Source organism: Choloepus didactylus, chromosome 12 (assembly GCF_015220235.1).
Source record: "Choloepus didactylus isolate mChoDid1 chromosome 12, mChoDid1.pri, whole genome shotgun sequence".
In the NCBI taxonomy this organism is placed as follows: Eukaryota; Metazoa; Chordata; class Mammalia; order Pilosa; family Megalonychidae; genus Choloepus; species Choloepus didactylus.
Genome location: NC_051318.1, coordinates 64,959,462 through 64,987,216, shown reverse-complemented (window position 1 = coordinate 64,987,216; position 27,755 = coordinate 64,959,462). Strand labels below are relative to the sequence as shown.

The 27,755-nt window shown below is 36.9% G+C and overlaps 1 protein-coding gene across 4 annotated transcripts in view; it reads left to right on the top strand.

Annotated features, from left to right (window-relative positions):
• Window positions 1-27,755, top strand: part of PIBF1 (progesterone immunomodulatory binding factor 1) — a 360,124-nt gene that overhangs the window by 126,554 nt on the left and 205,815 nt on the right. For all 4 annotated transcript variants that reach the window (XR_005211082.1, XM_037799988.1, XM_037799987.1 and 1 more), the window contains one exon: window positions 1,222-1,320. Coding sequence is in view for 3 of the 4 variants with exons in the window: in XM_037799988.1 (XP_037655916.1) it covers window positions 1,222-1,320 (99 nt within the window). In the remaining variant the exon portion in view is untranslated. The remainder of the gene's footprint in view (window positions 1-1,221; window positions 1,321-27,755) is intronic.

Genomic DNA, 27,755 nt, shown 5'->3' with positions numbered 1-27,755 from the left:
CCTATGGCAGTCTCTAGTCTTCCATCTTGCTTGTATAACTACTTCATTTAATCAGTTCGTCATTGTTCCAGTTTGCTAATGCTGCCATTATGCAAAATACCAGAAATGGATTGGCTTTTATAAAGGGGCTTTATTTGGTTACAAAGTTACAGTCCTAAGGCCATAAAAGTGTCCAAACTAAGGCATCAACAAAGGGTACCTTTACTGAAGAATGGCCAATGGTGCCGTAACACCTCTGTTGTCTGGGAAGGCACATGGCTGGCATCTTCTTCCTTTGCTCCCCGATTGTGTTTCAAAATGGTATTCTCCAAAATGTTGCTTTTGGGGCATTTTGTCCTCTCTTAGATTCTCCGGAGCAAACTGTGCTAGCATCTCAAAGCATCAGCCGGTGTCAGCGGCCCGCAACTCCTAGTGTCTCTGAGCTAAGGTAGCAATCATCTCTGTCTGGTCTGTGTTTTTAAAGGACCCCAGTAAACTATTCAAGACTCAAGCTGAATGGGAGGGGCCACACCTCCATGAAAACAATCTAATCAGAATTATCACCCACAGTTGAGTGAGTCACATCTCCATGGAAACAGCCTAATCCAAATATCCCACAAGATTGTATTAAAGAATATGGCTTTTTCTGGGGGACATAATATATACAGACCAGCACAGTCATCTTATCAGAACCTGCAGTCCTTCCCCTCCTAATGTATCTGCCCTTTCTGAGTTCCCTTCTCTTCCCTTCTACTACTCAGATTCCAGGGTCCATCATTTCAAATGTTCTTTTGCCCTTACCTGGAACTTCTTTCCCATTTTGATTCTTGTGATCTCTATATTTTATCTTTCACTTAAAATATTTTATAGAACACTTATTAAGCTTCCAAACCTTAGTTTTCTTGTGGATATATGAGCAATTATATCCACCTCAGGATTATGGTAAGGATTAAATGAGTTGCTATGTACACAAACTGATTAGTCTACTCTTGGACCCAACTGGAGAAAAGTTGTGGAGAAAGGTAGCATGACAGTTAGAGCTAGACCATGTTTATACCTATACTGGTACAGGCTGCTGCAGAAACTCACCAAGCCAGCAGATTAATATACACTTCGGGTCACCAGCCTAGAGTGGGTCCTTAAGATTACTGGACAGTCCAACTCGAATCAAGCATGTTTATGAATCTTTAAGAGTTGGATATTTAAGCATTTGAAGTAACTGAAATTTTTTTTTAATTTTAGAAATCTCCGAGAAGCAAGGGATAACGCTGTGGCTGAGAAGGACAGAGCAGTGATGGCTGAAAAGCATGCTTTAGAAAAACACGATCAGCTCTTAAACAGGTAAGCATCCTGAATATAAATCTTTGTATCTGTTCAGTCTTGGTACCTGTTACTTTTTCTTGTTGAAATGTATTTCTAATGGAAGTAAAATTCCATTTCAATTGAAATATAATGTATGTTCATTATTTTTGTAATATGTAATTATTGCTTATATTAAAAACAAGATATAGAATGTTCAGTTATCTCTTTCAGTCATTCTCAACACTTGTCCCTCAAGAGGCGTCCACTTTTTGATATCTATCACCATAACTTAGTTTTGCTGTTCTTAGAATAAAAATAAATGGAATCATACAATATGTACACTTTTGTGTTTAGCTTCTTTGATTCAACATTATATTTTCATCCATTTAGTTGTGTGTATCAGTGGTTTATTCCTTATTATTGCTGAATGAATATAGTATAGTTTAATGATTCACCTGTTGTGGAACTTTAGCCTGTTTCCAGTTTGAAGCTATCATGAAAGGGTCATAGGGTAGATGAATGTTTTACTTTAAAATAATCTGCTAAAGAGTTCTCGAAAATGGTTGTACCATTTATGTTCCTCCTTTTTTTTTTTTTTTTTTTTTTTTTTAGCTTATATGTTCTGGTGTATATGTGGTGCTAGAGGTAGGGGAATAGAAGAGAAGAGAATGATTTGTCTTTAATTTATCAGTAGAAAAGGATATTTATTTTTAATAGCCTTGTTAAAAGAAAAATCACATGAATACTAAAGTAAATAGCATTACTTCATTAAAGGGACCTTTTTTTAATTTTTAATTTTGAAATAATTTCAGACTTAATAGAAAAATTGCTAAAAATGGTATAGAGAGTTTCCATATACCTTTCACATACTGATAAAGTTTTGAAATTAAGTTCAAAGGTCTTTTTTTTTTTTTTTGCAGATCAAATTTCTTTTTAATTAAATTCAGTTTTATTGACATATATTCACATACCATACAGTCATCCATGGTGTGCAATCAGCTGTTCATAGTACCACCAAATAGTTATGCATTCATTATCTCAATCTATTTTTTTTAATTTAATAAATTTTATTTTGAAATAAATTCAATCTTACAGGAACAGTTGCAAAAACAGTACAAACCCCATACATAGAACTCCATCATACCCCGACCCCCCCGATACCCTGATCCATCACCTTTAAAATCCTGTCACACCACCATTTCTTTCTTTCCCTCCCTTTCTCCCTCCCTCCCTCCCTATCTATCATCCATCATCTATTGCTCTGTCCTCTGAACATATGAGAGCAAGCTGCACATATCTTTGAGCAAACCATATAATTCACATATACCTTTCCCATGGACAAGAACATTCTTTTATGCAATCTCATTAAGCGCAGCTAAGAACTTCAAGAAATTCAACATTGATATAAAGCTTACATTCTATATTTCCTTTTTTTTTTTTCTTGCATCCCATCTGTGTCCCTTTGAGCCTCCTCTCCTCCATCCTCAGATCCCATCCAGGATCATCCTTGGCATTTAATTGTCATCTATTTAGACTGTCTTTTTTTTTTTTTTTTTTTCAATTGTGGAAACATATATGTAGCCTAAATCTTCCCACTCCACACCCTCCCTAGCATTCCATTATGGTATTAATCACATTTAGAATGTTGCAATGCTTTCACCTTCCCACCATCCATTTCTAGAAGTTTCCCTTCACCCCAAACAGAAACCTTACTCTCATTTCTTAACTCCCCATTGCCCCTTCCCCCACTTCTCAGAACCCCTACGCTACTTTTCATCTCTATGGTCATATTCTCTGATACTTTCTTTGTGTTTACTGTGGGGCTTTAATTTAACATCTTAAATCTATGACAATCTTGTTTTTCTTTGATACCAACTTAACTTCCATATGACACATAAACTATGTTCCTATACTCCCTCATTCCCCCACCTTTATGTAGTTCTTGTCAAAAATTACATATTTTACATTGAGTCCAAAACCACTGATTTATCATTACAGTTCATGTATTTTAGATCCTGTAGGAAGTAAATAGTGGAGTTATAAATCAACAGTACAGTAGTATTGGTATTTATATTTACCATGTGATCTTTAGTGAAAATCTTATTTCTTCATGTAGTTTCAGTCAGTTGTTTAGTGTCCCTTCCTTTCAGCCTGCTCAAATCTCTTTAGCATTTCTTATAGGACTGATTACTGGTGATGAAGTCCCTCAGCTTTTGATTATCCGGGAATGTTTTTATCTCCCCCTCATTTTAATCCTCCAGGTGTTTGTGAACTCTCCAAGTCTCTGATGCTTATTGACTTCTATTTGTATTCCATTGTGATCAGAGAATGTGCTTTGAACAAATTCATTTTTTTTTTTTTAATTTTATTGAGGCTTGTTTTTATATCCCAGCATATGGTCCATTCTGGAGGAAGATCTGTGATCACTAGAAAAGAATGTATGTCCCGGTGACCTGGGATGTAATATTCTATATATGTCTGTTAAAATTCTCTGTCTCTCTCTCTCCTTTCTTTGTTTCTCTGTTGGTAGGGCTCCCTTGAGTATCTGAAGTAAGGCAGGTCTTTTATTAGCAAAATCTGTCAGCATTTGTTTGTCTGTGAAAAATTTAAGCTCTCCCTCAAATTTGAAGGAGAGTTTTGCTGGATGAAGTATTCTTGGTTGGAAATTTTTCTCTCTCAGAATTTTAAATATGTCATGCCACTGCCTTCTCACCTCCATGGTGGCCGCTGAGTAGTCACTACTTAGTCTTATGTTGTTTCCTTTGTATGTGGTGAATTGCTTTTCTCTTGCTGCTTTCAGAACTTGCTCCTTCTCTTCAGTATTTGACAGTCTGATCAGAATATATCTTGGAGTGGGTTTATTTGGATTTATTCTATTTGGAGTTCACTAGGCATTGATGCTTTATGTATTTATATTATGTAGAAGGTTTGGGAAGTTTTCCCCAACAATTTCTTTGAATACTCTTTCTAGACCTTTACCCTTCTCTTCTCCTTCTGGGACACCAATGAGTCTTAAATTTGGACGTTTTATTTTATCTATCATATCCCTGAGATCCATTTCGATTTTTTTCCCCATTCTTTCTTTTGTTCTTTCATTTTCTGTTCTGTGGTCCTCAAGGAGGCTGAGTTGTTGTTCAGCTTCCTCTAATCTTGTTTTATCAGTATCCAGAGTCTTTTTAATTTGGCCTACAGTTTCTTTAATTTCCATAAAATCTTCTATTTTTTTTATTTACTCTTGCAATGTCTTCTTTATGCTCTTCTAGGGTCTTCTTTATGTCTTTTATATCCTGTGCCATGGTCTTCTTCATGGCTTTTATATCCTGTGCCATGCTCTCATTGCCTGTCTGTAGTTCTTTGATTAATTGCGCCAAGGTACTATGTGTCTTCTGATCTTTTGATTTGGGTGTTTGGGTTTGGGTTCTCCATGTCGTCTGGTTTTATCATATGCTTTAAGATTTTCTGTTGTTTTTGGCCTCTTGGCATTTGCTTTACTTGATCTTTAATTTGTCAGAATTGCAGCTTGGTGGTGTACACTTTCTCTAACTAACCAGCAGATGGCGTCCGTGAGTCACCTATTCCCCTCAAGTCAGTTCTCCCCAACTTTGTGGTGTGTGGGGATCTGAATCTTGTGGGGTCCAATTGGTGCACTTAATTTGGGTGTGTTGTCGGTGCCGTCCACCCCGAATGAGGGGCGTGTGTCTGAGCAGTTAGGGAGGAAGGGCAGCTTTAATAATCATACCTCCCAGGTGTTCCCAGAACTTTAAGGCTGTTCTCTGCTGCTGACCCAAAAGTCCTTGGTATTGGCGTAGGTTCCCTGGGATTTCTGAGTGGTTCCCCCTTCCCTGCTGTGCTCTTCCAGGACCTCTGCTGAGGGAGGGAGGGCTGTGCATGTCGCAGGTGTGCGCCAGCCTCCAGGGGAGCCCTGGGATGCCGGGCTGTGTAGGAGCATTCCCAGCCTGCTTCAGAGATGGTTGAATGGGACACGTTAACATCCCCCTTTCCACACAGCTCCACCCTCCCAGCTCCTGGACAATCAGCCGTGGGTGTGTTAAAGGCCGCTGTCCATGGCCGATACTGTGGCGTGTGAGTGCTGCTGCGGTAAAGACTCCCTGTCACACTGGGTTTCTTGGCGCGGCTCTGTGCTGTGGGTTCAGCCCCAGGCAGGAGTGCCCCCACCTGCCGGGGAGATGGCTGCAAGTCATGCATTTTTTCCTCCATTTGGCTCCCCTTTTCTCCCCTGGGCCTGAGAGAATCAGCAGTGGGTGTGGGAAGGGGTATCCTCCATGCCAGACACTGAGGCGTTAGCCCAGCCTGCTCCCGTCGTATCTGCAGCTGCTCCTAGGCTTCTTTTTTTTTTTAAAGAACTAGTCCATCTCCAAACGCCAACCCACTGTTTCCCCACACCACAGCATGGCCGAGGGACTTTCAGCCGACTCACTCACTCGTTTCAGAGTGGAGACTCCTGGTTTCAGCAAGTGCACGGTCCCTGTAGATTTAGTAGACCTTATATGGCTGGTGCTACTCTGAAAGTGGTGTTCTGGGTCACTTTCTGGTTTTTATCTAGTGTTTTTCATGGAGGTGTTTTTTTGCCCTGTCTCATGTAGCTGCCATCTTAGTTCTTCCTCAAAGGTCTTTTAATTGTTAAATGAAGACCTGCCAATTAATTTTTTTAATAATACATAAATAAATAATATGTAAAAGTAATGCATAGAACTAAAATTTGGGGCAAATCTTCATATAATTCATCTGTTGTCAAAATGTTTTAGAATGGCTATAATTATTATAGTTCTGAATTCCTATCAGCTTTATAAACTTGACCCATGGAGGAATTTTAATTAATGTAGTATTGAAGAAGTCTTCCCTTTAATATGAAAGTATGTTTAATTCTCAGGATTTTAGTATAAAATAAATTTATCAATCAGCTATTTTTGTTAGAGTGCTGTTAAAACATATCTATTTTTTATCTTTTATTATGTAAAACCCTTCCATTCATAAGTGCACTAAGGATTTACTTGGCTTTTTTGTTAGTGCTGTCTTTTATTAATTTATTTATTTATTATCATTATTATTATTTTAGACATATTCCCAATTCTTTATTTAAGTGTTGTCTTTTAATGCGTTATATATAGAGATGACTCACAAATAAGATTTATGGGCAAATTAACAAGACTTTAAAAGAAAACATAAGATCTTAGCTAATATACCAGAACTTAATATTCAGGCAGAAATTAAGAAGATCTCTGACTTGCTGTCTCTTGTATGTTTTTCTGAATTTGGTGGATAGTAATCTGACCTTAAATTTGGCCAATTTATTTTTATGTTAAATTCTGTGATATCCAACGTTGTGATCCCTAAAATCGTTTTTACCCTACTTGTCTGTACTTTAACAATTGGCATTTATTCTGAAGTCTACAGGACACTTTAGTATCCAAAAATATCTTCTGAATAATTGAGGATTCAATCATAATGTTTATAAAATACTTAGGATAGTGTCTTATATGTAAGCACTATAGAAATGTTTGCTATGATTATTATTATTATAGAGTAATTTGTTCAATATAATTTTGTAATTAATCTTTACTAATTGAATTTTTGTGTTTCAAACATAGAGGATATATTTCCATTGCATTTTTTCACTAGACTATTAGGTAAACTGGAATACCTCATTTTCAAACTACCAGATGAGAGGAAATTTATCCTTAATTCCCTGAAGTAAGGTAAAACCTTGCTTATTCAGAGCTGAATTTTCAGCCAACTTTAAATGTGTATGATAGTTTTAAAATCAAAACAAAAAGGAAAACAGAAAGTGTTTCCAGACACACTAGACATAACCTTTAAGCAGCAAATGGTGTTACTGCTCAGGAATTTAAAAGGCATTACAGGACCAAGGATTTATTGAACAAATAAATGATAGTAATATCTGAGAATCTAAAACTCACTATAAGCATGGGTTTTAACAAAATGTTTAAAATAACCAAAGGTATTTACTTATTTTTCAAAATAAAGTATTAAATGTAAGGAAGGAAATCCCCCTTCTTAGGGTTGTAATATTGATAGAGGGCATCAAAAAAGTTGGGATTCCAGCTGTCCCATCAATTTAATTCATCTCTAATTAATATGTAAATTCAAGTCAAATTTCAACAGACTTGTAAAGAAATGTGACAAGTCCCAAATTCTTTTACAGAATTGTGATAGCTATTCTTATACCTTTACTCTTCTGTAGTATTTTTTATAGTTATATTTTTTACATTATACCTTTCATCCATTTGAAGTTCATTTTGGAGTATAGTATAGATAGAGAACTAATTTTATTTTGTTGTGTGTGTGTTTTCCCCATGAAAATGTCAGTTCCCTTAAATTAAACTATACATTTAATGTGATTCAAATAAAAATATCTAGCAAGATTTTTTTTTAAACAGACAAGGGAAGGGTAGCAACAAACAAGATAAGATTTAACAAAGGTCTATGAATACTGAAACTCTATATAAATATATATATATATATGAATGTTTTTAGATGCTGGGGTGTTGGAATAGCTGGAAGGAGGTAAATGACAGGGTGGAATTGTAACCTATAACATCCTTTGAAATTACTCTATAGCTACTTGTTGAATTGTGCTTTGAAAGTCTTCACCTTTCCGTACATACCCTGTATTGCATAATAAGGAAAGAACTGAAACTGTGGAACTGTGACCCATAACAATTTTTTAAATTACCTGTATAACTGCTTGTTGAGCTATACATTGAAAGTTAACACCTTTTTGTATGTATTTTATATTTTACAGTAATGGAAATAGCTGATGTTGTAGAACTGTGACCCGTCATTCTTTGAAATTTGCTCTCTAACTACGTATTAAATCATACTTTGAAAGTTATCACTGTTATGCGTATATGTTAAAGTTCATAATTTTAAAAATGCATTAAAAAATTTGACTATACATTTAATGTGGGCCAAATAAAAATATCAAGCAAGATTTGTTTTTAAACAGGCAAGTCAGTTCTGTGGTTCTTATGGAAAAATTAAATAAATGAGTTTCTGAATGTGAGCATTAAATTGTCTTAGGTTGCCACCCCTGGGAAAAGAAACTTTGGATCCATACCTCATGCTAATATCAGGCTAATTTCCAAATAGATCATAGACTTTAATGCAAAAATTGAAGCCATTAAAATGCTAGAGAAACCATTGGAGAATGTTTTCATAATCTTGGATTAGAGAAGGCTTTTCCAACTCACAAGCTGTGAAAATAAGAATTGATAAACTTGACTACCAACAAATGAAAACTGATCATGTGGCTTCACTACCATAGGGATAGTCAAAAGACAAATGCAATCTGGGAAAAATGTTTGTAACTCCTGTCACAGTCATGTGACTAATTTTCTTATAAAAAGACATTTCTACAAGTCAGTAAGAAGTGAAAATTAAATTCACATTAGAGTGATTTTTCTGCAAAAAAAAAAAAAAAAAAACCCAATAGTTGATAATATACTTGTGTTTGAAATAACAAGCAATCTCATACATTGCTAGTGGGATATTAAATTGTTAATATCTCTGGAGAATAATTTAGTGAGACCTATCAAAAGTACAGTTGCACATTTTATTGACGAAGCAATTTCACATCTAATACTTCATCCTACAGATAAAATTGCACAGGTTGTAATTGTAAAAGAGTAAAACATCTTAAATGTCCATTGACATTTAGGCAATAGTTAAGTAAGTTCTACATGGATACAATGGAATTCTTACTAAAGAATACAGCACTGTAGCTATCAAAAGGACTGAAGTAGTTTTATATTCTGACAAGAGAAAATCTTCAAGATATGGTAGATTAAAAAAGTCAAGGTATAGACCCGTATATATATTATGCAATGGTTTTGTGCATATATTTATTAACAAAATAATAAATCCATATGAATATTTTATATTTTTATGTATATATGTAATAAGTGTATATATAAGCACATTGCTTGTGGAGAAGGAAATTAAGTGACTGGAAGACAGATTTTTAGCAATATACTCTTCTGTGTCTCTTAAATTTTGAAACTTGTGAGTGTGTTCCTTATTTTTTAAAAGTGTTTTTATTTAAATGTAAATAAATTATGATTATAAGAGCATTCTTAAAAATGAAATGCAACACATTATTGGCCTGACCCTGATCAAGATGGTGGTATGAGAAGCTTTAGGGGTCTTTTCCCTAACACAGAAGCAAGAACTGGCAGAAGCATTTTCCTCAAAGCTCCGGAAAACAGTTCAAGGGTTGCAATATCAGGGTGAGCACTGGATCAAGAAAAAGATTATTTAAAAGTGGTAGGCTCTCATGACACCCTGGCTGACCCCTCCTCTCTTCTCAGTAATGCAGAGCCAGCCTCTGCTCCAGTGTGGATCCCTACTCCCAGTACCACAGTGAGCAGAGTAACCTTCATGCACATACTGGGAGCATGTATGTCTGGCTCAGTCTCTCTGGAGGTAGACAAAGGGATTGAACAAGGATCTTCATTACAAGCTTGCTGTCCCAGAACTTGCCCTGTGTATAGAAAACAGCTCCAAGCTCTCTTAGAGAATGCTGTGGGAAAATAGTCAAGTTGTGGCTGCCTGCTACTGCCTAGGAATAGCGATTGCTGATTGTAGTATATCCAGTGCAGGGCCCAGAACCATGAGGAAACTTCCCTAGGGAAGAGGGGACATTTGTAAACAGGGGAATTTCCATGCCCACACATGAATGCCCAAGGAGAGTTGCATGTGCAGAAAGCATCAGAGAAGCCCCTCTGCTTTGGCCTGGAGCTATTCTATAAATTCATTGTATGAATTAGCTTTGAAGGAAAGCAATCACTCAGGTCAATCTGCAAAAACTGGGAAAGGTATTTTCTATTATTTTCTGGCTTTTAGCTCCTGGCATTCAAGGAAAGCTCTGGCATAACACTAGCTGGATACAAGCTTAAGGAACAGACACCCGAGAGTCTAAATTCCAGCAATAACACATTAAAATATCAGAATTTCCAGGTTGCAACAAAAACTTACAAAACATAAAAAGAACAGGGGGTGATGGTCCAAATAAAGGAGATTAAAGTATTAGAAACCATCAGCGATGAGGGACCATACCTATGACATACCAGAAAAAGCCTTGGGAAAATGGTCCTAAGTATGCTTGAAGAGCTAAAGAAGACCATGGGATACCTGTGACATACCAGAAAAAGCCTTGATAAAATGGTCCTAAATATATATGCTTTAAGAGCTAAAGGAAAGCATGGTCAAAGATCAGGAAATCAAGAAAAATGGTAAATGAACACGAGGAGAATATCAAAAGAGAGATGGAAATTATGAAAAGGAACTAAAAAGTTGAAAACTTGAAGTAACAAGTTAAATTTTCTAGAGGAGTTTAATAGGAGATTGGAGTTGGCAGAGGAAAGAATCAATGAACTTGAAGATGAGACAATTGAAATAATCCAGTTTGAGGAGCAGAAAGTGGAAACAATGAAGAAAAGTGAACGGCAACTAAGTAATCTGTGGAGCACCATCATGCATACTAATATACACATTGTAAGAATCCCAGAAGAGGAGAGAAAGGGGTAGAGAGAATATTCAAAGAAATAGTGACTGAAAACTTCCCAAATTTAATAAAAGCCATGAATATACACAATCAAGACATTCGGCTAATTTCAAACAGGATAAACCCAAATAGACCCAAACTGTAGCATATTATAATCAGACTGTCAAATGCCAAAAACAAAGAGAAAATTCTGAAAAAGCCACAGGAGAGAAACAGAGCATCATATGTACGTGGAGCCTCAATAAGATTAAGTGCTGATTTCTCATCAGAAGCCATGGAGGCAAGAATAGAGTGGGATGAAATATTTTAAATGCTGAAAGAAAACAATTGCCAACCAAGAATTCTATATCCAACAAAAAACTGTCTTCCAAAAATGAGGGAGGATAGGGAAAACTGTATGTGTGAGAGTGGGGGTGTATGGGAACTCTCTATTTTCTGCATGATTTTTCTGTAAATCTATAATTTCTCTAATAAAAACATATAGGTATCTAAACAAACACAATTTTTATAGATTTAGGATGTTAAATTTAAGCCCCACAGTAACTACTAAGAAAACATCAGAGAATATGCAAGCTCGTAGAGATAGAAATTAGAGTACAAGTTACTAGGAATGGGAGGCAGAGGAAATGGGGAGTCAATGCATAATGGGTGTGGGGTTTCTGTTTGAGGAAGATGAGGATACCACAATGTTGTGAATATGATTAATCTCACTAAATGGTATGCTTGGGAATGATTGAGATGGGAAAGTTTATGATCCATATATGTTCCTACAATTAAAAAAACAACAAAGAGAACAACTAAAGACACAATGACAATTAAGTGCAATACATAATCCTGGACAAGATGTAATGATGGGGGAGAAAAGGCTCAAAGGGATATTATTGGGACATAAAAAAAATTGGAATACAGACTATAAGTTCTGTATCAATGTTAAATGTTTTGAACCTTGATAATTACACTTAAGTTACATAAGAGAATATCCTTGTTCTTAGGAAACATACATGGCAGTATTAAGTGTTCAAGGAGCATGATATATACAGCCTACAGTCAAGTATTCAGGAAATGCATTGATTAAATATATATACAGACGGATGAATGGATTGACAGATAGTAGAATGATACAACAAATGTGACAAAATGTTAAAAGTGGTGTATCTGGGCATCTGGGGGGTAGGGGTAAGTTGGAGTTCTCAGTGTAGTGTTTGTATGATTTTTGTAACTGTCTTGTAAGTTTGAAAGTATTTCAAAATTAAAAGCTAAAAGAAAAATTTTTAAATAAAATGCAAAAAAGAAATGATTTCCTAAAGTTCATTATTGAGAAACATTGGAAATTATACTCTTTAACACTCCTTTTGGAAAAAGGGAGTTAATAAAAACAGACACATACTATCTTGTTTTCATAAAGGAGAAGGTGGTGGCCAATTCTTCTATTAAGGAGCAGATCAGATGTCACACATCGTACTTAGATAATTTGTAATATACTTTGTTATAATAATTTGCTGCAATTTTATATAAATGTCACACAAATTACTTGACTTTTGTGAACTTTAGTTTTCTTGTTGTCAAATAAGAATGATAATTCTCATTGCCTGACATAGATTATGGATAATAAGCAGTCATGCTTTTAGTGGTTTTTAAAATAGCTATTGGAAGAAGCCAGTATTACCAAGAGTTAGGAAGTGATACAAACCACATTTCTATTTTAATAGAGATATTTTACTGATAAAGCATAGAAATCAAGTTAGACAGTATACAAGTGATTTTACAAGACTTCCCATTATATACTTCTGAAAAGATGAAAGAAATGTGGGCACAATTCAAGATCAGTAAAATGGACTAGTAACTGTTGAAGGGTTTTACCCAAATGTTTTTAGAGAATCATTAATAATCAAGAGATAGGTTTATGATGACCATCGATAGTACTCTGTCCTTGGGAGATTTGGATAAAAATAAAAACAACTTATTTAACAAAATATGATTTATTATAAAACAGAGAAGAAGAACATTGAATAACAGAATAAGAATCCTAATAGATCAGGCGGAACTAGTGAACTGAATGAAATTTAATAAGAATAAATAAATGTAAGGTCATACACTTGAGTCAAGAAAACCTACTGTATTAGTATAGGTTTACAATCAAAGTATGAAGACAACTTGGAAGGTTTCAGTATGGACATAATAGAAGTGATAGAAGTTATATCTAGAATGTGGTCAAGGATAACATGATGGTGGTTGGGATCTAGGCACCCAAACTTAAAACTAGGTAGATGATCTTTAGAAAATGACTATAATTGTGGAAAGATTCAAAAGTGACCTATTAGTGCTAGTTTATAACTGTCTACAAATATCTGAAGGATTCTCATTTGAAGTCCCTTTTGATCCTGACATCTGTGACAACAGCTCAAAAGAGTTGATACACTGATTAGTTAAGTTACCATTCAAAAGGAACCGTGAACTCAAGTTATTTTTTAGAGTATTATTTACAAGATTTTTGCAGTTCACGTTCCCTGTGTTTTCTCAAAATAAAAACCTAGTGGTTAGGACTATTAGTTGAAAAGGACACTATGAAATTCTTTTGAATGTAGACTGCCTAGGAATGTTTGAAATCATTGATTTTGGGGGGAGTTTGCCTGTAGCTAAATCCAAGGGAAAATATTTTCATTTTATTTTTCAGTGGTTGAATTTTTAATACTCAAATAGATGACTCTGACTTTCTTTGTCTCAAAATCGGAATGAACAATTGCATTTCCATCTTTACATGGAGTGCTGTTTCACTGAATCAGACTTAAGTAGAGCCCTGGCATGCCTATACACAATTTTTGAGTCAGGTATAATTAGTTTTATCTGTTTCGTTTATGTTAGAAGTTTTTCTTTATCAAATGCCTAATTTAAATAATTAAACAACCTGTGTTATCATAAAGCAAAATTTAAGGACACAGTATGCCACTTCCAGGCGTTAATGAAAAAGGCTTTTTATTCAAAGGCTTTAATTTTCTACAAAGGAATAGACTTTTCTCAAGCATATAAAAGAGCTATGTTATGAGGTCTCAAAACAAGCTAAACAATTTATCTAATAATAAATAACAAAGACCTAGCTTTCATGAACACGAACAGCTATTACCTCATACTTTGTTGCTTTGAATACCTTCGTGTACTCGGAGGATTCTTTCTGCCAAAAAGAGGAATTTTTAAACTCAGTCAGTGTAAGGAGAATAAGTTGAATATACTGTTAGATCTGTAGGATCCTACATGAGAGGCCTATATATGAATCTAAAGTGTAAGCTTGCAAGCCGGAATTAATTTCAATAGTACAGTTTTTTGGTTGCAGTTGTTTTGTTTTTCTAGAATATAGCCTGTATTTTGAAATCATTTCAGTCTGTAAGTATTTTTTAAATGAAGATTATTTGAAATTATGTTTTTAGTCTCCACGACTGCTCTGGTAATGGTAGGATTTTGTCCTAATTTTTTGCCTGTACAAGACAAAAGTAGAGGGAAAATGATTTTTTTTATCATTCTGAGCAGTTTAAAGCTTGATATAGAAGTCTGCTGTCCTAAACTTCCACTCACTGCTTTATCTACAAGAGTAGAAGAGTTTTGATGTGCCTTTATTCTGCCTTTTTTCATATTCCTATATTCTTGTTTGTTTGTTTGATTCTCAGTGTCAATTTTAATAGATATTCCAGTAAAGAGTGACTATCCTATAACTTTTTTTCTAATTCAGTTTTTTTTCTGTTTTATAGCTTTAATTTTTTTTTTTAAATTCAGTTTTATTGAAATGTATTCACATACTATACAATCATCCATGGTATACAATCAACAGTACGATCATATAGTTATGCATTCATCACCACAATCTATTTCTGAACATTTTCCTTACATCAGAAAGAATCAGAATCAGAATAAAAAATAAAAGTAAAAAAAGAACACCCAAACCATCACCCCCATCTCACCCTATTTGTCATTTAGTTTTTGTCCCCATTTTTCTACTCATTCATCCATACACTAGATAAAGGGAGTATGATCCATAAGGTTTTCACAATCACACAGTCACCCTTTGTAATCTACATTATTATACAATCTTCTTCAGGAGTCCAGACTACTGGGTTGGAGTTTGGTAGTTTCAGATATTGACTTCTAGATATTCCAAAACATTAAAACCTAAGAGGTGTTATCTATATAGTGCATAAGAATGTCCACCAGAGTGACCTCTCGACTCCATTTGGAATCTCTCAGCCACTGAAACTATTTTGTCTCATTTTGCATCCCCCTTTTGGTCAAGAAGATATTCTCAATCCCACGATGCCGGGTCCAGATTCATTCCCTGGAGTCATATCCTGCGTTGCCAGGGAGATTTACACCCCTGGGAGTCGGGTCCCACATAGAGGAGAGGGCAGTGAGTTCACTGGCCAAAGTGGCTCAGTTAGAGAGAGGGAGAGGGCCACATCTGAGCAACAAAGAGGTACTCAAGGGGAGACTCTTAGGCACAATTATAAGCAGGTTTAGCCTCTCCTTTGCAGTAACCAGCTTCATAAGGACGAGTCCCACGATGGAGGGCTCGGCACATCAAATCGCCAGTCCCAATGTTTGTGACATCAACACTAGTCCAGGTGAGGAAGTCCAAATGTTTTTAGAGACTGCACCTTCCCCCAGCTTCTCATGGTGGTGGGGGGAGGGGGGTGTAAATATTTTTTTTTAATTCTCTGCCCAAATTACTTTGGGATGTATCACTATTTCACTCTAACCTGTACTAACCTACCATATCTCACTTCCTATTCAAAGTTCCATGGAATTGTGGTGTTTGAACAAACTGACTGTAGAGTTATACTGTTTAGAAAATATAGATCCTGCACCAAAATAGACATCTCTTCCCTTGGTCTCACACGGAAGTTGAAGTTTTAAAACACAGTCAGTTTCAACCTTTACCCTTTGGCCCGGCTTGCCCTAGTCTTAACCAGATGTGCTTCATTCATATCATTAATTGAAGTCTGGGCTCTTTTTCAGCTTTTTTTAAACAGTTGCTGTATGCGCTAATACTAACATTCGTATCTGCCAAGCTCTAGCTCTTGAGTTTCAGGTGTCTCAGAGATATGCATTGTTCCAGAGACCAATCAGGTTATACACTAAGGGATCAGCATGTCATAGTTTAGAGATAAGCATTACAATTCAGGAATAGAGTTGACTGCTGTAAGAGCTTACAATCTAGGGACCATCACAATAATTCAGTTTTATTGAGATATATTCACATACCCTACAGTCATCCACAGTGTACAGTCAGTTGTTCACAGTGCCATCATATAGTTACGCATTCATCACCACAGTCAATTTTTGAACATTTTTCATTACTCAAAAAAAAACCCATAATAAAAATGCAAATAAAAACACCCTAAACATTCCTCCCCTCTCCCCCATCATACATTTAATTTTTGTTCCCATGTTTCTACCCATCTGTACATACATTGGATAAAGGGAGGGTGAGCATGATGTTTTCACAATCACACTGTGTAAGCTACATAGTTATACATTCGTCTTCAAGAGTCAGGGCTACTGGGTTGCAGGTCAGTTAGTGTCAGGTATTTCCTTCTAGCCATCCCAATACACTAAAAACTAAAAAGGGATATCTATATAACACATAAGAATCACCACCAGAATGATCTCTCGACTCTGTTTGAAATCTCTCAGCCACTGAGAAATTTCTCTTCCCCTTTTTGAACAAGAAGTCTTTCTCAAGAAGACTTTCTCAATCCCATGATGCAGGGTCCAGGCTCCTCCCTGGGAGTCATGTCTCACATTGCCAGGGAGATTTACACTCCTGGGAGTCATGTCCCATGTCCCACATAGTGGGGAGGACAGTGGTTTTATCTGCCAAGTGGGCTTAGAGAGAGGCCACATCTGAACAACAAAAAATCCTATGTTCTTTTGTCTTTCTTTATTTGACTTTTAATCTGCTGCCAGCTTCTTCACCAGGCAAGTGGATGTTTGTGTCATTTGCAAGATAAGCTTAATCTAATAAAGGATGTTGAAATTTGTTGAAATTTGAAATAAAGGCTCTTGATCAGAAAGCTGGTGATTCACAGCTACTTTTTCCCCTCCCCCCTTCAGTTTTTTTCAGCCAACAGATATTTATTGATACCTACCATGTGTCAGGAGCTGCGCTGAAACACTGATGACCATTAGTAAATAAATCTGCAATTGCCCCTTCCTTTGCAGAGCTGAGAATACACTGGGTAAGACAGAAAATAAAAATGTAAACAGTTAAATATATAATTATATATTTGCTGATTGCTATGAACTAGGTTGTATAAGGAAGAATAATGACTAGAGCAGCATATACCTTGATAGGGTGGTCAAAGTAGTTTCCTCTGGCATTAAGCTAAGCCTGTGTCGTATGGATTCTCATTTTTAAAAATATCCCGTTATTTCCCTCCTCTCAATCCCAGGTCCCACTGTTTTCATCAAGCCTTTATTTTCTCTATAAATAGTCTTTGAATTATCTCCCCACTCTCAATTTTGTCTCTTCTGTTTTCATCATTCATTCTTCCAAGGAATTTTCTAAAACTGAGAAATCTGGCCATGCCATTCAAGAGAATGGCATCCAGACTGCACAAGTTAGCATTCAAGTCCATTCACATGCCTGTCTTTCCAGACGTAAATCTTTCTTTTGACCTTCCTCATATACTTTAGAAAAATTTATCTTTCTGTGGTTCCGTAAGTATGTGATGCTTTCTCTGTCAACTCTCTGCCTTTATATGTATTCTTTATTCTGCTAGCAATCACCTTTCCTCTTCCCTCCCTCACATAGCTGATCATTTGTTTACTAAGTAGATGTCCATTCTTTGTTTTTAAGACTGAGCTCATTGATCGTTTCTTCTGTGAAACCTTAACTTCCCTTCAGAAGTATTTAGTGTTCTTTTCTGTGTTTTCTAGCATTATATTTTAATTGTGTATTTATTTACAAATGTCTCCCTCTGAAGTATTAGTTCTTTGAGCTCAGAGGCTTTCCTTTAGTAAGGCCACTACTCATTGTCTTTTTTTTTTTTTTTATCTTCATTTTATTGAGATATATTCACATACCACGCAGTCATACAAAACAAATCGTACTTTCGATTGTTCACAGTACCATTACATAGTTGTACATTCATCACCTAAATCAATCCCTGACACCTTCATTAGCACACACACAAAAATAACAAGAATAATAATTAGAGTGAAAAAGAGCAATTGAAGTAAAAAAGAACACTGGGTACCTTTGTCTGTTTGTTTCCTTCCCCTATTTTTCTACTCATCCATCCATAAACTAGACAAAGTGGAGTGTGGTCCTTATGGCTTTCCCAATCCCATTGTCACCCCTCATAAGCTACATTTTTATACAATTGTCTTCGAGGTTCACGGGTTCTGGGTTGTAGTTTGATAGTTTCAGGTATCCACCACCAGCTACCCCAATTCTTTACAACCTAAAAAAGGTTGTCTAAAGTGTGCGTAAGAGTGCCCACCAGAGTGACCTCTCGGCTCCTTTTGGAATCTCTCTGCCACTGAAGCTTATTTCATTTCCTTTCACATCCCCCTTTTGGTCAAGAAGATGTTCTCCGTCCCACGATGCCAGGTCTACATTCCTCCCCGGGAGTCATATTCCACGTTGCCAGGGAGATTCACTCCCCTGGGTGTCTGATCCCACGTCGGGGGGAGGGCAGTGATTTCACCTTTCAAGTTGGCTTAGCCAGAGAGAGAGGGCCACATCTGAGCAACAAAGAAGAATTCGGGAGGAGGCTCTTAGGCACAATTATAGGGAGGCCTAGCCTCTCCTTTGCAGCAACCATCTTCCCAAAGGTAAAACCTATGGTAGAGGGCTCAACCCATCAAACCACCAGTCCCCTGTGTCTGTGGTCATGTTAGCAACCATCGAGGTGGGGTAGGCGAATACCCCTGCATTCTCCACAGGCTCCTCAAGGGGGCACTACATCTTTTTTTCCTTGTTTTTCTTTTTTTTTTTTCACTTTCCCTTCTTTTATAAATCAACTGTATGAAAAAAGAAAACAAACATACAATAAAAGAACATTTCAAAGAGACCATAACAAGGGAGTAAGGAAAACACAACTAACCTAAGATAACTGCTTTACTTCCAACATGTTCCTACTTTACCCCAAGAAAGTTACCTAATATAGCAACATTTCTGTGAACTTGTTCCTACTATATCCATCAGAAATTAACAGACCATAGTCATTTCTGGGCATCCCCAGAACGTTAAATAGCTTATCTGTTCTTCTTGGATTATTGTTCCCCCTTCCTTAATTGCTCTCTATTGCTAGTTCCCCTACATTCTACATTATAAACCATTTGTTTTACATTTTTCAAAGTTCACATTAGTGGTAGCATATAATATTTCTCTTTTTGTGCCTGGCTTATTTCGCTCAGCATTATGTCTTCAAGGTTCATCCATGTTGTCATATGTTTCACAAGATCGTTCCTTCTGACTGCCGCGTAGTATTCCATCGTGTGTATATACCACATTTTATTTATCCACTCATCTGTTGAAGGACATTTGGGTTGTTTCCATCTCTTGGCAATTGTGAATAATGCTACTATGAACATTGGCGTGCAGATACCTGTTCGTGTCACTGCTTTCCGATCTTCCGGATATATACCGAGAAGTGCAATTGCTGGATTGAATGGTAACTCTATATCTAGTTTTCTAAGGAACTGCCAGACTGAATTCCAGAGTGGCTGAACCATTATACAGTCCCACCAACAATGAATAAGAGTTCCAATTTCTCCACATCCCCTCCAGCATTTGTAGTTTCCTGTTTGTTTAATGGCAGCCATTCTAATCGGTGTTAGATGGTATCTCATTGTGGTCTTAATTTGCATCTCTAATAGCTAGTGAAGCTGAACATTTTTTCATGTGTTTCTTGGCCATTTGTATTTCCTCTTCAGAGAACTGTCTTTTCATATCTTCTGCCCATTTTATAATTGGGCTGTCTGTACTATTGTCATTGAGTTGTAGGATTTCTTTCTATATGCAAGATATCAGTCTTTTGTCAGATACATGGTTTCCAAAAATTTTTTCCCATTGAGTTGGCTGCCTCTTTACCTTTTTGAGAAATTCCTTTGAGGTGCAGAAACTTCTAAGCTTGAGGAGTTCCCATTTATCTATTTTCTCTTTTGTTGCTTGTGCTTTGGGTGTAAAGTCTAGGAAGTGGCCGCCTAATACAAGGTCCTGAAGATGTTTTCCTACATTATCTTCTAGGAGTTTTATGGTACTTTGTCTTATATTGAGATCTTTGGTCCATTTTGAGTTAATTTTTGTGTAGGGTGTGAGGTAGGGGTCCTCTTTCATTCTTTTGGATATGGATATCCAACTCTCCCAGCCCCATTTGTTGAAAAGACCATTATGACTCAGTTCAGTGACTTTGGGGGCCTTATCAAAGATCAGTCGGCCATAGATCTGAGGGTCTATCTCTGAATTCTCAATTCGATTCCATTGATCTATATGTCTATCTTTGTGCCAGTACCATGCTGTTATGGCAACTGTGGCTTTATAGTAAGCTTCAAAGTCAGGGAGTGTAAGTTCTCCCACTTCGTTTTTCTTTTTTAGACTGTCTTTAGCAATTCGAGGCATCTTCCCTTTCCAAATAAATTTGATAACTAGCTTTTCCAAGTCTGCAAAGTAGGTTGATCGAATTTTGATTGGGATTGCGTTGAATCTGTAGATGAGTTTGGGTAGAATTGACATCTTAATGACATTTAGTCTTCCTATCCATGAACATGGAATATTTTTCCATCTTTTAAGGTCCCCTTCTATTTCTTTTAGTAGAGTTATGTAGTTTTCTTTGTATAGGTCTTTTACATCTTTGGTTAAGTTTATTCCTAGGTACTTGATTTTTTTAGTTGCTATTGAAAATGGTATCTTTTTCTTGAGTGTCTCTTCAGTTTGTTCATTTCTAGCATATAGAAACATTACTGACTTATGTGCATTAATCTTGTATCCCGCTACTTTGCTAAATTTGTTTATTAGCTCTAGTAGCTGTATCGTCGATTTCTCAGGGTTTTCTAGATATAAGATCATATCATCTGCAAACAATGACAGTTTTACTTCTTCTTTTCCAATTTGGATGCCTTTTATTTCTTTGTCTTGCCGGATTGCTCTGGCTAGCACTTCCAGCACAATGTTGAATAACAGTGGTGACAGCGGGCATCCTTGTCTTGTTCCTGATCTTGGAGGGAAGGCTTTCATTCTCTCACCATTGAGTACTATGCTGGCTGTGGGTTTTTCATATATGCTCTTTATCATGTTGAGAAAGTTTCCTCCAATTCCTACCTTTTGAAGTGTTTTTATCAAAAAGGGATGTTGGATTTTGTCAAATGCTTTTTCAGCATCTATTGAGATGATCAATTGATTTTTCCCTTTTGACTTGTTAATGTGTTGTAATACATTGATTGATTTTCTTATGTTGAACCATCCTTGCATGCCTGGAATGAACCCCACTTGGTCATGGTGTATGATTTTTTTAATGTATCTTTGGATTCGATTTGCAAGTATTTTGTTGAGGATTTTTGCATCTATATTCATTAGGGAGATTGGCCGGTAGTTTTCCTTTTTTGTAGCATCTTTGCCTGGTTTTGGTATTAGATTGATGTTAGCTTCATAAAATGAGTTAGGTAGTGTTCCATTTTCTTCAATGTTTTGAAAGAGTTTGAGTAAGATTGGTGTCAGTTCTTTCTGGAAAGTTTGGTAGAATTCCCCTGTGAAGCCATCTGGCCCTGGGCATTTATTTGTGGGAAGATTTTTGATGACTGATTGGATCTCTTTGCTTGTGATGGGTTGGTTGAGGTCTTCTATTTCTTCTCTGGTCAGTCTAGGTTGTTCATATGTTTTCAGGAAATTGTCCATTTCTTCTGCATTATCCAGTTTGTTGCCATACAGTTGTTCATAATATCCTCTTAATAATTTTTTTAATTTCCTCTGGATCTGCAGTTATGTCACCTTTTTCATTCATTATTTTGTTTATATGGGTCTTCTCTCTTTTTGATTTTGTCAGTCTAGCTAGGGGCTTGTCAATCTTGTTGATCTTCTCAAAGAACCAACTTTTGGTGATATTTATCCTCTCTATTGTTTTTTTGTTCTCTGTGTCATTTATTTCTGCTTTAATCCTTGTTATTTCTTTTCTTCTACTTGGTTTAGGATTGGTTTGCTGTTCATTTTCTAGCTTCTTCAGTTGATCCATTAGTTCTTTGATTTTGGCTCTTTCTTCCTTTTTAATATATGAGTTTAGTGCTATAAATTTCCCCCTCAGCACTGCTTTTCCTGCATCCCATAGGTTTTGGTATGTTGTGTTCTCATTTTCATTCGTCTCTATATATTTAGCAATTTCTCTTGCTATTTCTTCTTTAACCCACTGATTGTTTAGGAGTGTGTTGTTTAACCTCCAGGTATTTGTGAATTTTCTAAGTCTCTGATGGTTATTGACTTCTAATTGTATTCCATTGTCGTCAGAGAATGTGCTTTGAATAATTTCAATCTTTTTAAATTTACTGAGGCTTGTTTTATGTCCCAGCATATGATCTATTCTGGAGAAAGTTCCGTGAGCACTAGAAAAGTATGTGTATCCTGGTGATTTGGGATGTAATGTTCTGTATATGTCTGTTAAATCTAATTCATTTATCAGATTGTTTAGGTTTTCAATTTCCTTATTGGTCTTCTGTCTGGTTGATCTATCTATAGGAGAGAGTGATGTGTTGAAGTCTCCCACAATTATTGTGGAAACATCCATTGCTTCCTTTAGTTTTGCCAGTGTTTCTCTCATGTATTTTGTGGCACCTTGATTGGGTGCATAGACATTTACGATTGTTATTTCTTCTTGTTGAATTGCCCCTTTTATTAGTATGTAGTGGCCTTCTTTGTCTCTCAAAGCATCCCTGCATTTAAAGTCTATTTTATCTGAGATTAATATTGCTACACCTGCTTTCTTTTGGCTGTAGCTTGCATGAAATACTTTTTTCCATCCTTTCACTTTCAGTTTCTTTGTGTCCCTGTGTCTAAGATGAGTCTCTTGTATGCAACATATTGATGGTTCATTTTTTTTTATCCATTCTGCGAATCTGTATCTTTTAATTCGGGAGTTTAATCCACTTACATTCAACGTTATAACCGTGAAGGCATTTCTTGAATCAGCCATCTTATCCTTTGGTTTATGTTTGTCATATTTTTCCCCTCTCTCTATTAATATCCTTTATCGTACCCATACCGAATCTCTTTAGTACTGAACCTTTCTCCAAGTCTCTCTGTCCTTTCTTTGTTTCTCTGTCTGTAGGGCTCCCTTTAGTATCTCCAGTAGGGCAGGTCTCTTGTTAGCAAATTCTCTCAGCATTTGTTTGTCTGTGAAAAATTTAAGCTCTCCCTCAAATTTGAAGGAGACCTTTGCTGGATAAAGTATTCTTGGCTGGAAGTTTTTCTCACTCAGAATTTTAAATATATCGTGCCACTGCCTTCTCACCTCCATGGTGGCTGCTGAGTAGTCACTACTTAGTCTTATGCTGTTTCCTTTGTATGTGATGAATTGCTTTTCTCTTGCTGCTTTCAGAACTTGCTCCTTCTCTTCTGTGTTTGACAGTGTGATCAGTATATGTCTCGGAGTGGGTTTATTTGGATTTATTCTATTTGGAGTTCGCTGAGCATTTATGATTTGTGTATTTATGTTGTTTAGAAGATTTGGGAAGTTTTCCCCAACAACTTCTTTGAATACTCTTCCTAAACCTTTACCCTTTTCTTCCCCTTCTGGAACACCAATGAGTCTTATATTCGGACGTTTCATATTATCTATCATATCCCTGAGATCCATTTTGATTTTTTCAATTTTTTTCCCCATTCTTTCTTTTATTCTTTCATTTTCCATTCTGTCATCTTCCAGGTCACTGATTCGTTGTTCAACTTCCTCTGGTCTTGTTCTATGAGTGTCCAGAATCTTTTTAATTTGGTCAACAGTTTCTTTAATTTCCATAAGATCATCCATTTTTTTATTTAGTCTTGCAATGTCTTCTTTATGCTCTTCTAGGGTCTTCTTGATATCCTGTGTATTCTGTACTATGGTCTCATTGTTCATCTTTAGTTCTTTGAGTAGCTGCTCTAGGTGCTGTGTCTCTTCTGGTCTTTTGATTTGGGTGCTTGGGCTTGGGTTATCCATATCGTCTGGTTTTATCATATGCTTTATAATTTTCTGTTGTTTTTGGCCTCTTGGCATTTGCTGAACTTGATAGGGTTCTTTTAGGATTTGTAGACCAATTGAAGTCCTTATCTCTAATTTATCATATCTACAGCTTCGTGGAGTACACTTTCTCTAACTAATCAGCAGGTGGCGTCCACGAGCCACCTGTTCTCCACAAGCCAGTTCTCCCCTGCTTAGCCTTTTTGGTGAGTGGCGGAGTGAGTCTTGTGGAGTCCGATTGGTGTACCAAGCTTGCGTGTGTAGTTGGTGTTGCCTGCCCTGTATATGGGGCGTGTTTCTGGGCAGTCATGGAGGGGGGGGTGGCTCTAACAATCAAATCTCCCTGGTGATCCTAGAGTTTTAAAGCTGCTGCAATAGTCTGATCCTTCAGTTCAGTCCTGCCACAGTTTGTCTCTGCCACTGACCCACAAGTCCTTAGTATTGGCATATGGTCCTGAGACTTGCAAATGGGCCCCTCTTCCTGGCTGTGCACCCCAGGTCCTCTGTTGAGGGATGACTGTGCTATGTCACAGGTGAGTGCCGTCCCCCCAGGGCAGTTCTGGGCTGCTGGGCTGTGTAGGGAGGCTCCCAGTCTGCTGAAATGATGACTGAATGGGGCTTTGTTAATTCACACTGCTCCACCTTCCCAACTCTGGGACAATCAGCTGAGGTTGCAGGGAAAGCTAATGTCCATGCCCAGTTTTGTGGTGTTTGCCTGTTATTTGAAGCGCTCCCGTCACGCTGGGTTGTCTGGGGCAGCTCTCGGCTATGGGGCTGGCGATGGGCAGGAGTGTTTCCTGTCCACCAGGATGATGGCTGTGAGTGGACACCCCCCTTTTCTTGGGAAGTTGTGGTGTTTAGTGAATTTTCTGAGCCACTGGATTATTGCCTTTTGTTTCAGAGCTCTCTTAGTTCTGCTCTTGTCTTGACCTGCCCAAATTGCAAGTCTTTGAAGCTTTCTGTACTGGGCTTCTTAGAGTAATTGTTTTAGAAAAAGAAAAAAGGATTAAAAAAAAGGGCACTCCTCAGAGATCTAATGGGCTATTGAAATGCTAATAGACAAAGCACCCAGGGCCATTAAGGAAAGATCCACAGGGCAGAGAGATCAGCTTTTCTTCGGGATTTGCATATGAGCCTCAGGGCCTGAGCTCTGCCCTTCCCCTTTCTATGTTCACCAGAACTCCAAAAATCCTCCGCTTTTATTTTGGAGTTTTTCGTGTTGTTTTTTTTCTATGCCTGTCTCCTCTCTGCTGGGCTGGTTGCTCTCAGATTCTCTGGTGTCTGGTCTCAGTCTATCTATGGTTGGAGTTCGGATCAGTAGAATGAGTTTCCGATAAGGGCTGCCACTGCAGTTCTCCCTTCTCCTTCCCGGAGCTGACAGCCCCTCCTCCCACGGGACTGAGCCTGGCAGGGAGGGGTGCGGGTCCCCTGGCCACAAAAACTTACAGATTTCGCTCATTTCAGCAGTTCCACGTTTTCATGAGTGTTGTATAAAGTATGCCCAAAGTCAGATTGCTCTGTGGTGTCCAGTCCACACAGTTCCTGGCTTTCTACCTACTTTCCTGGAGGAGTAACTAAAACATACAGCTCACCAGTCCGCCATCTTGTCCCGCCTCCTCTACAATCCTCATTGTCTTTTGATATAAACAATTCTAAATAAATATTTATCAATTTTAATTGACTATGGTTTTCCATTTTGAATGCTGAGGGTATCCAGGACTGTCAGACTCTTATAACCCTTCCTTGTTTCACTACACCCGTGGTTCCCACTTCTAGATGTGTTTCAGTTACCTGGAAGAGATTTTTTTAAGAAGACATATTCCTTTGCCACCCTCCAATCTGCCTAATAAGGATTTCTGCAATGGGGCCCCAGGAATTTGTACTTCCTTCAAAGCTCCCCAACTGATTCTAATGTATACTTTCATCAAATAAGTGTTAGGGAAGCAGTATACTATAGCAGCCTTTGAAAACACTTTGTAAACTATAAGTGCTAAAAAGATTCCAGTTATTACTGTCTGTGACTGTGTCTTCCTAAGTGCCTTAACAGCAGTCTCAGAAAAAAAGTAAACTTCTCTAAAGCTAACACTCGTAATCATGCTCTCATTTCCATTCCTTTGGGCATCCTCAGGAGCTTTGTTTTCATATTTCTCCTCTTTTTCTCTAGTACCCTATGGTTTTAAAAGGAGATTACAGGGAAACTGTTGATTGTCTTGTTCAAATACTGTTATCAGAACAAGTGCCAGGAGTCTGAATACAGGCATATGCCCTTATTCTCTAACAGCTTGAAGAGGAGGGTTTGCAGAAACTACACCAGTAAGCTTGAATGCAACCCACCATGAATCTATTCTAAAATAGATTATTAAACAGTGAGCATTTAAAAGAGGAAGTGGTGAAAACCAGAAGACACCATTTTTTAACTTGTATGTCTACTTTTATACTAGTTTAACTAGTAAAACTACTTTTACTTCTTTTTGAGATATTTACTTAAACCTTAGAGGAGAATGCCAGGGTTTGAAGGTACCGCTATTTCAGCAAAGCATTTTATCAAGATTAAAAATGTCTTTGTAGAAAACATTGAAGGATGTGGAATAACTAGCACTGTAATTAAATGATGAATTTGAAGCAGATTAAATATCAGTTTACAAAGAATGTTGGTTAGTAGATCATCCTAGAAGGGCATTGCTAATGAAATTCTTTCAGGCTTTTTGCTTCAATTTTAACCTGTCATTGGTTAAACCAGATTGGTTAAACCTAGATTTCATAGGGGACCCGCTGCCATGGCATCAGAATTAGAAGGTGAGTTCTTTTCAAATTTCAGTTTAAACATTCAATCAGTTAATAAATTCACTAAATTGATCATCTTGTGTCTGTCATATCACCCCTTTCTTCTTCCCATTCCCAATAATGTAACAGGGAAATAACTAAGTTAGCTGATTTTTGTTTAAAATTGTAGCCTAGGAATTTCTGACTTGCAGTTTAATGAGGGATTTGGCATTAAGTTACTATTAAATTACTAAATTTAATTGATGGGGGACTTCTAAAAATAAATATTTGTTAAAGCATTTTAATGACATTCTTCATGCCCATCTTATATGGACAGAAATAACAAAATGGAGAAGAAGCTCTCATCTCTATTGGAAACTATGTGGTACAAATTTCAAGGAATATTGGTCAAATACAGCATAACCCATACAAAAATAAAAAAGTGTTTGGCAGTAACACTCAACAATTCAGTGTATACAGTGGAGTAGATGGTATGTAGAGAAAATTCTTAAGAGTTCTACCAGTATTGCTGAAGGTAGCCTTCTTCAGTGGAACTTTCTTCAATGATGGAAATATTCTGTAACTCCCCTCTCCAATACAGTTGCTGCAAGCCGCATATGGCTCCTGGGCACTTGAAGTTCAGCTAGTGCAACTGAGAAAATTTTTATTATAATTTATTTTTAGTTTTAATAGCCACTTGTGGCTAGTGACTACTGTATGGATAACTTGGCCCTAAAGGATTGTTAAAATCTGAGGGTTCATGATAAAAATTTTAATGTACACTGACTTTTCACCAATATTGCTAACTTCCCCAGAAAGGAGAAGATAAAACAAAATCTGAGAAGTAGCAGCACTTATAAAATCCCAAACCCATAAATCTGACCTGGTTACAGGAATTTGGAGACAAAACAAAAATAAGCTTACAGACTGACTTTTTTTTTAATTCATGTTATTGAGGTACATTCACATAC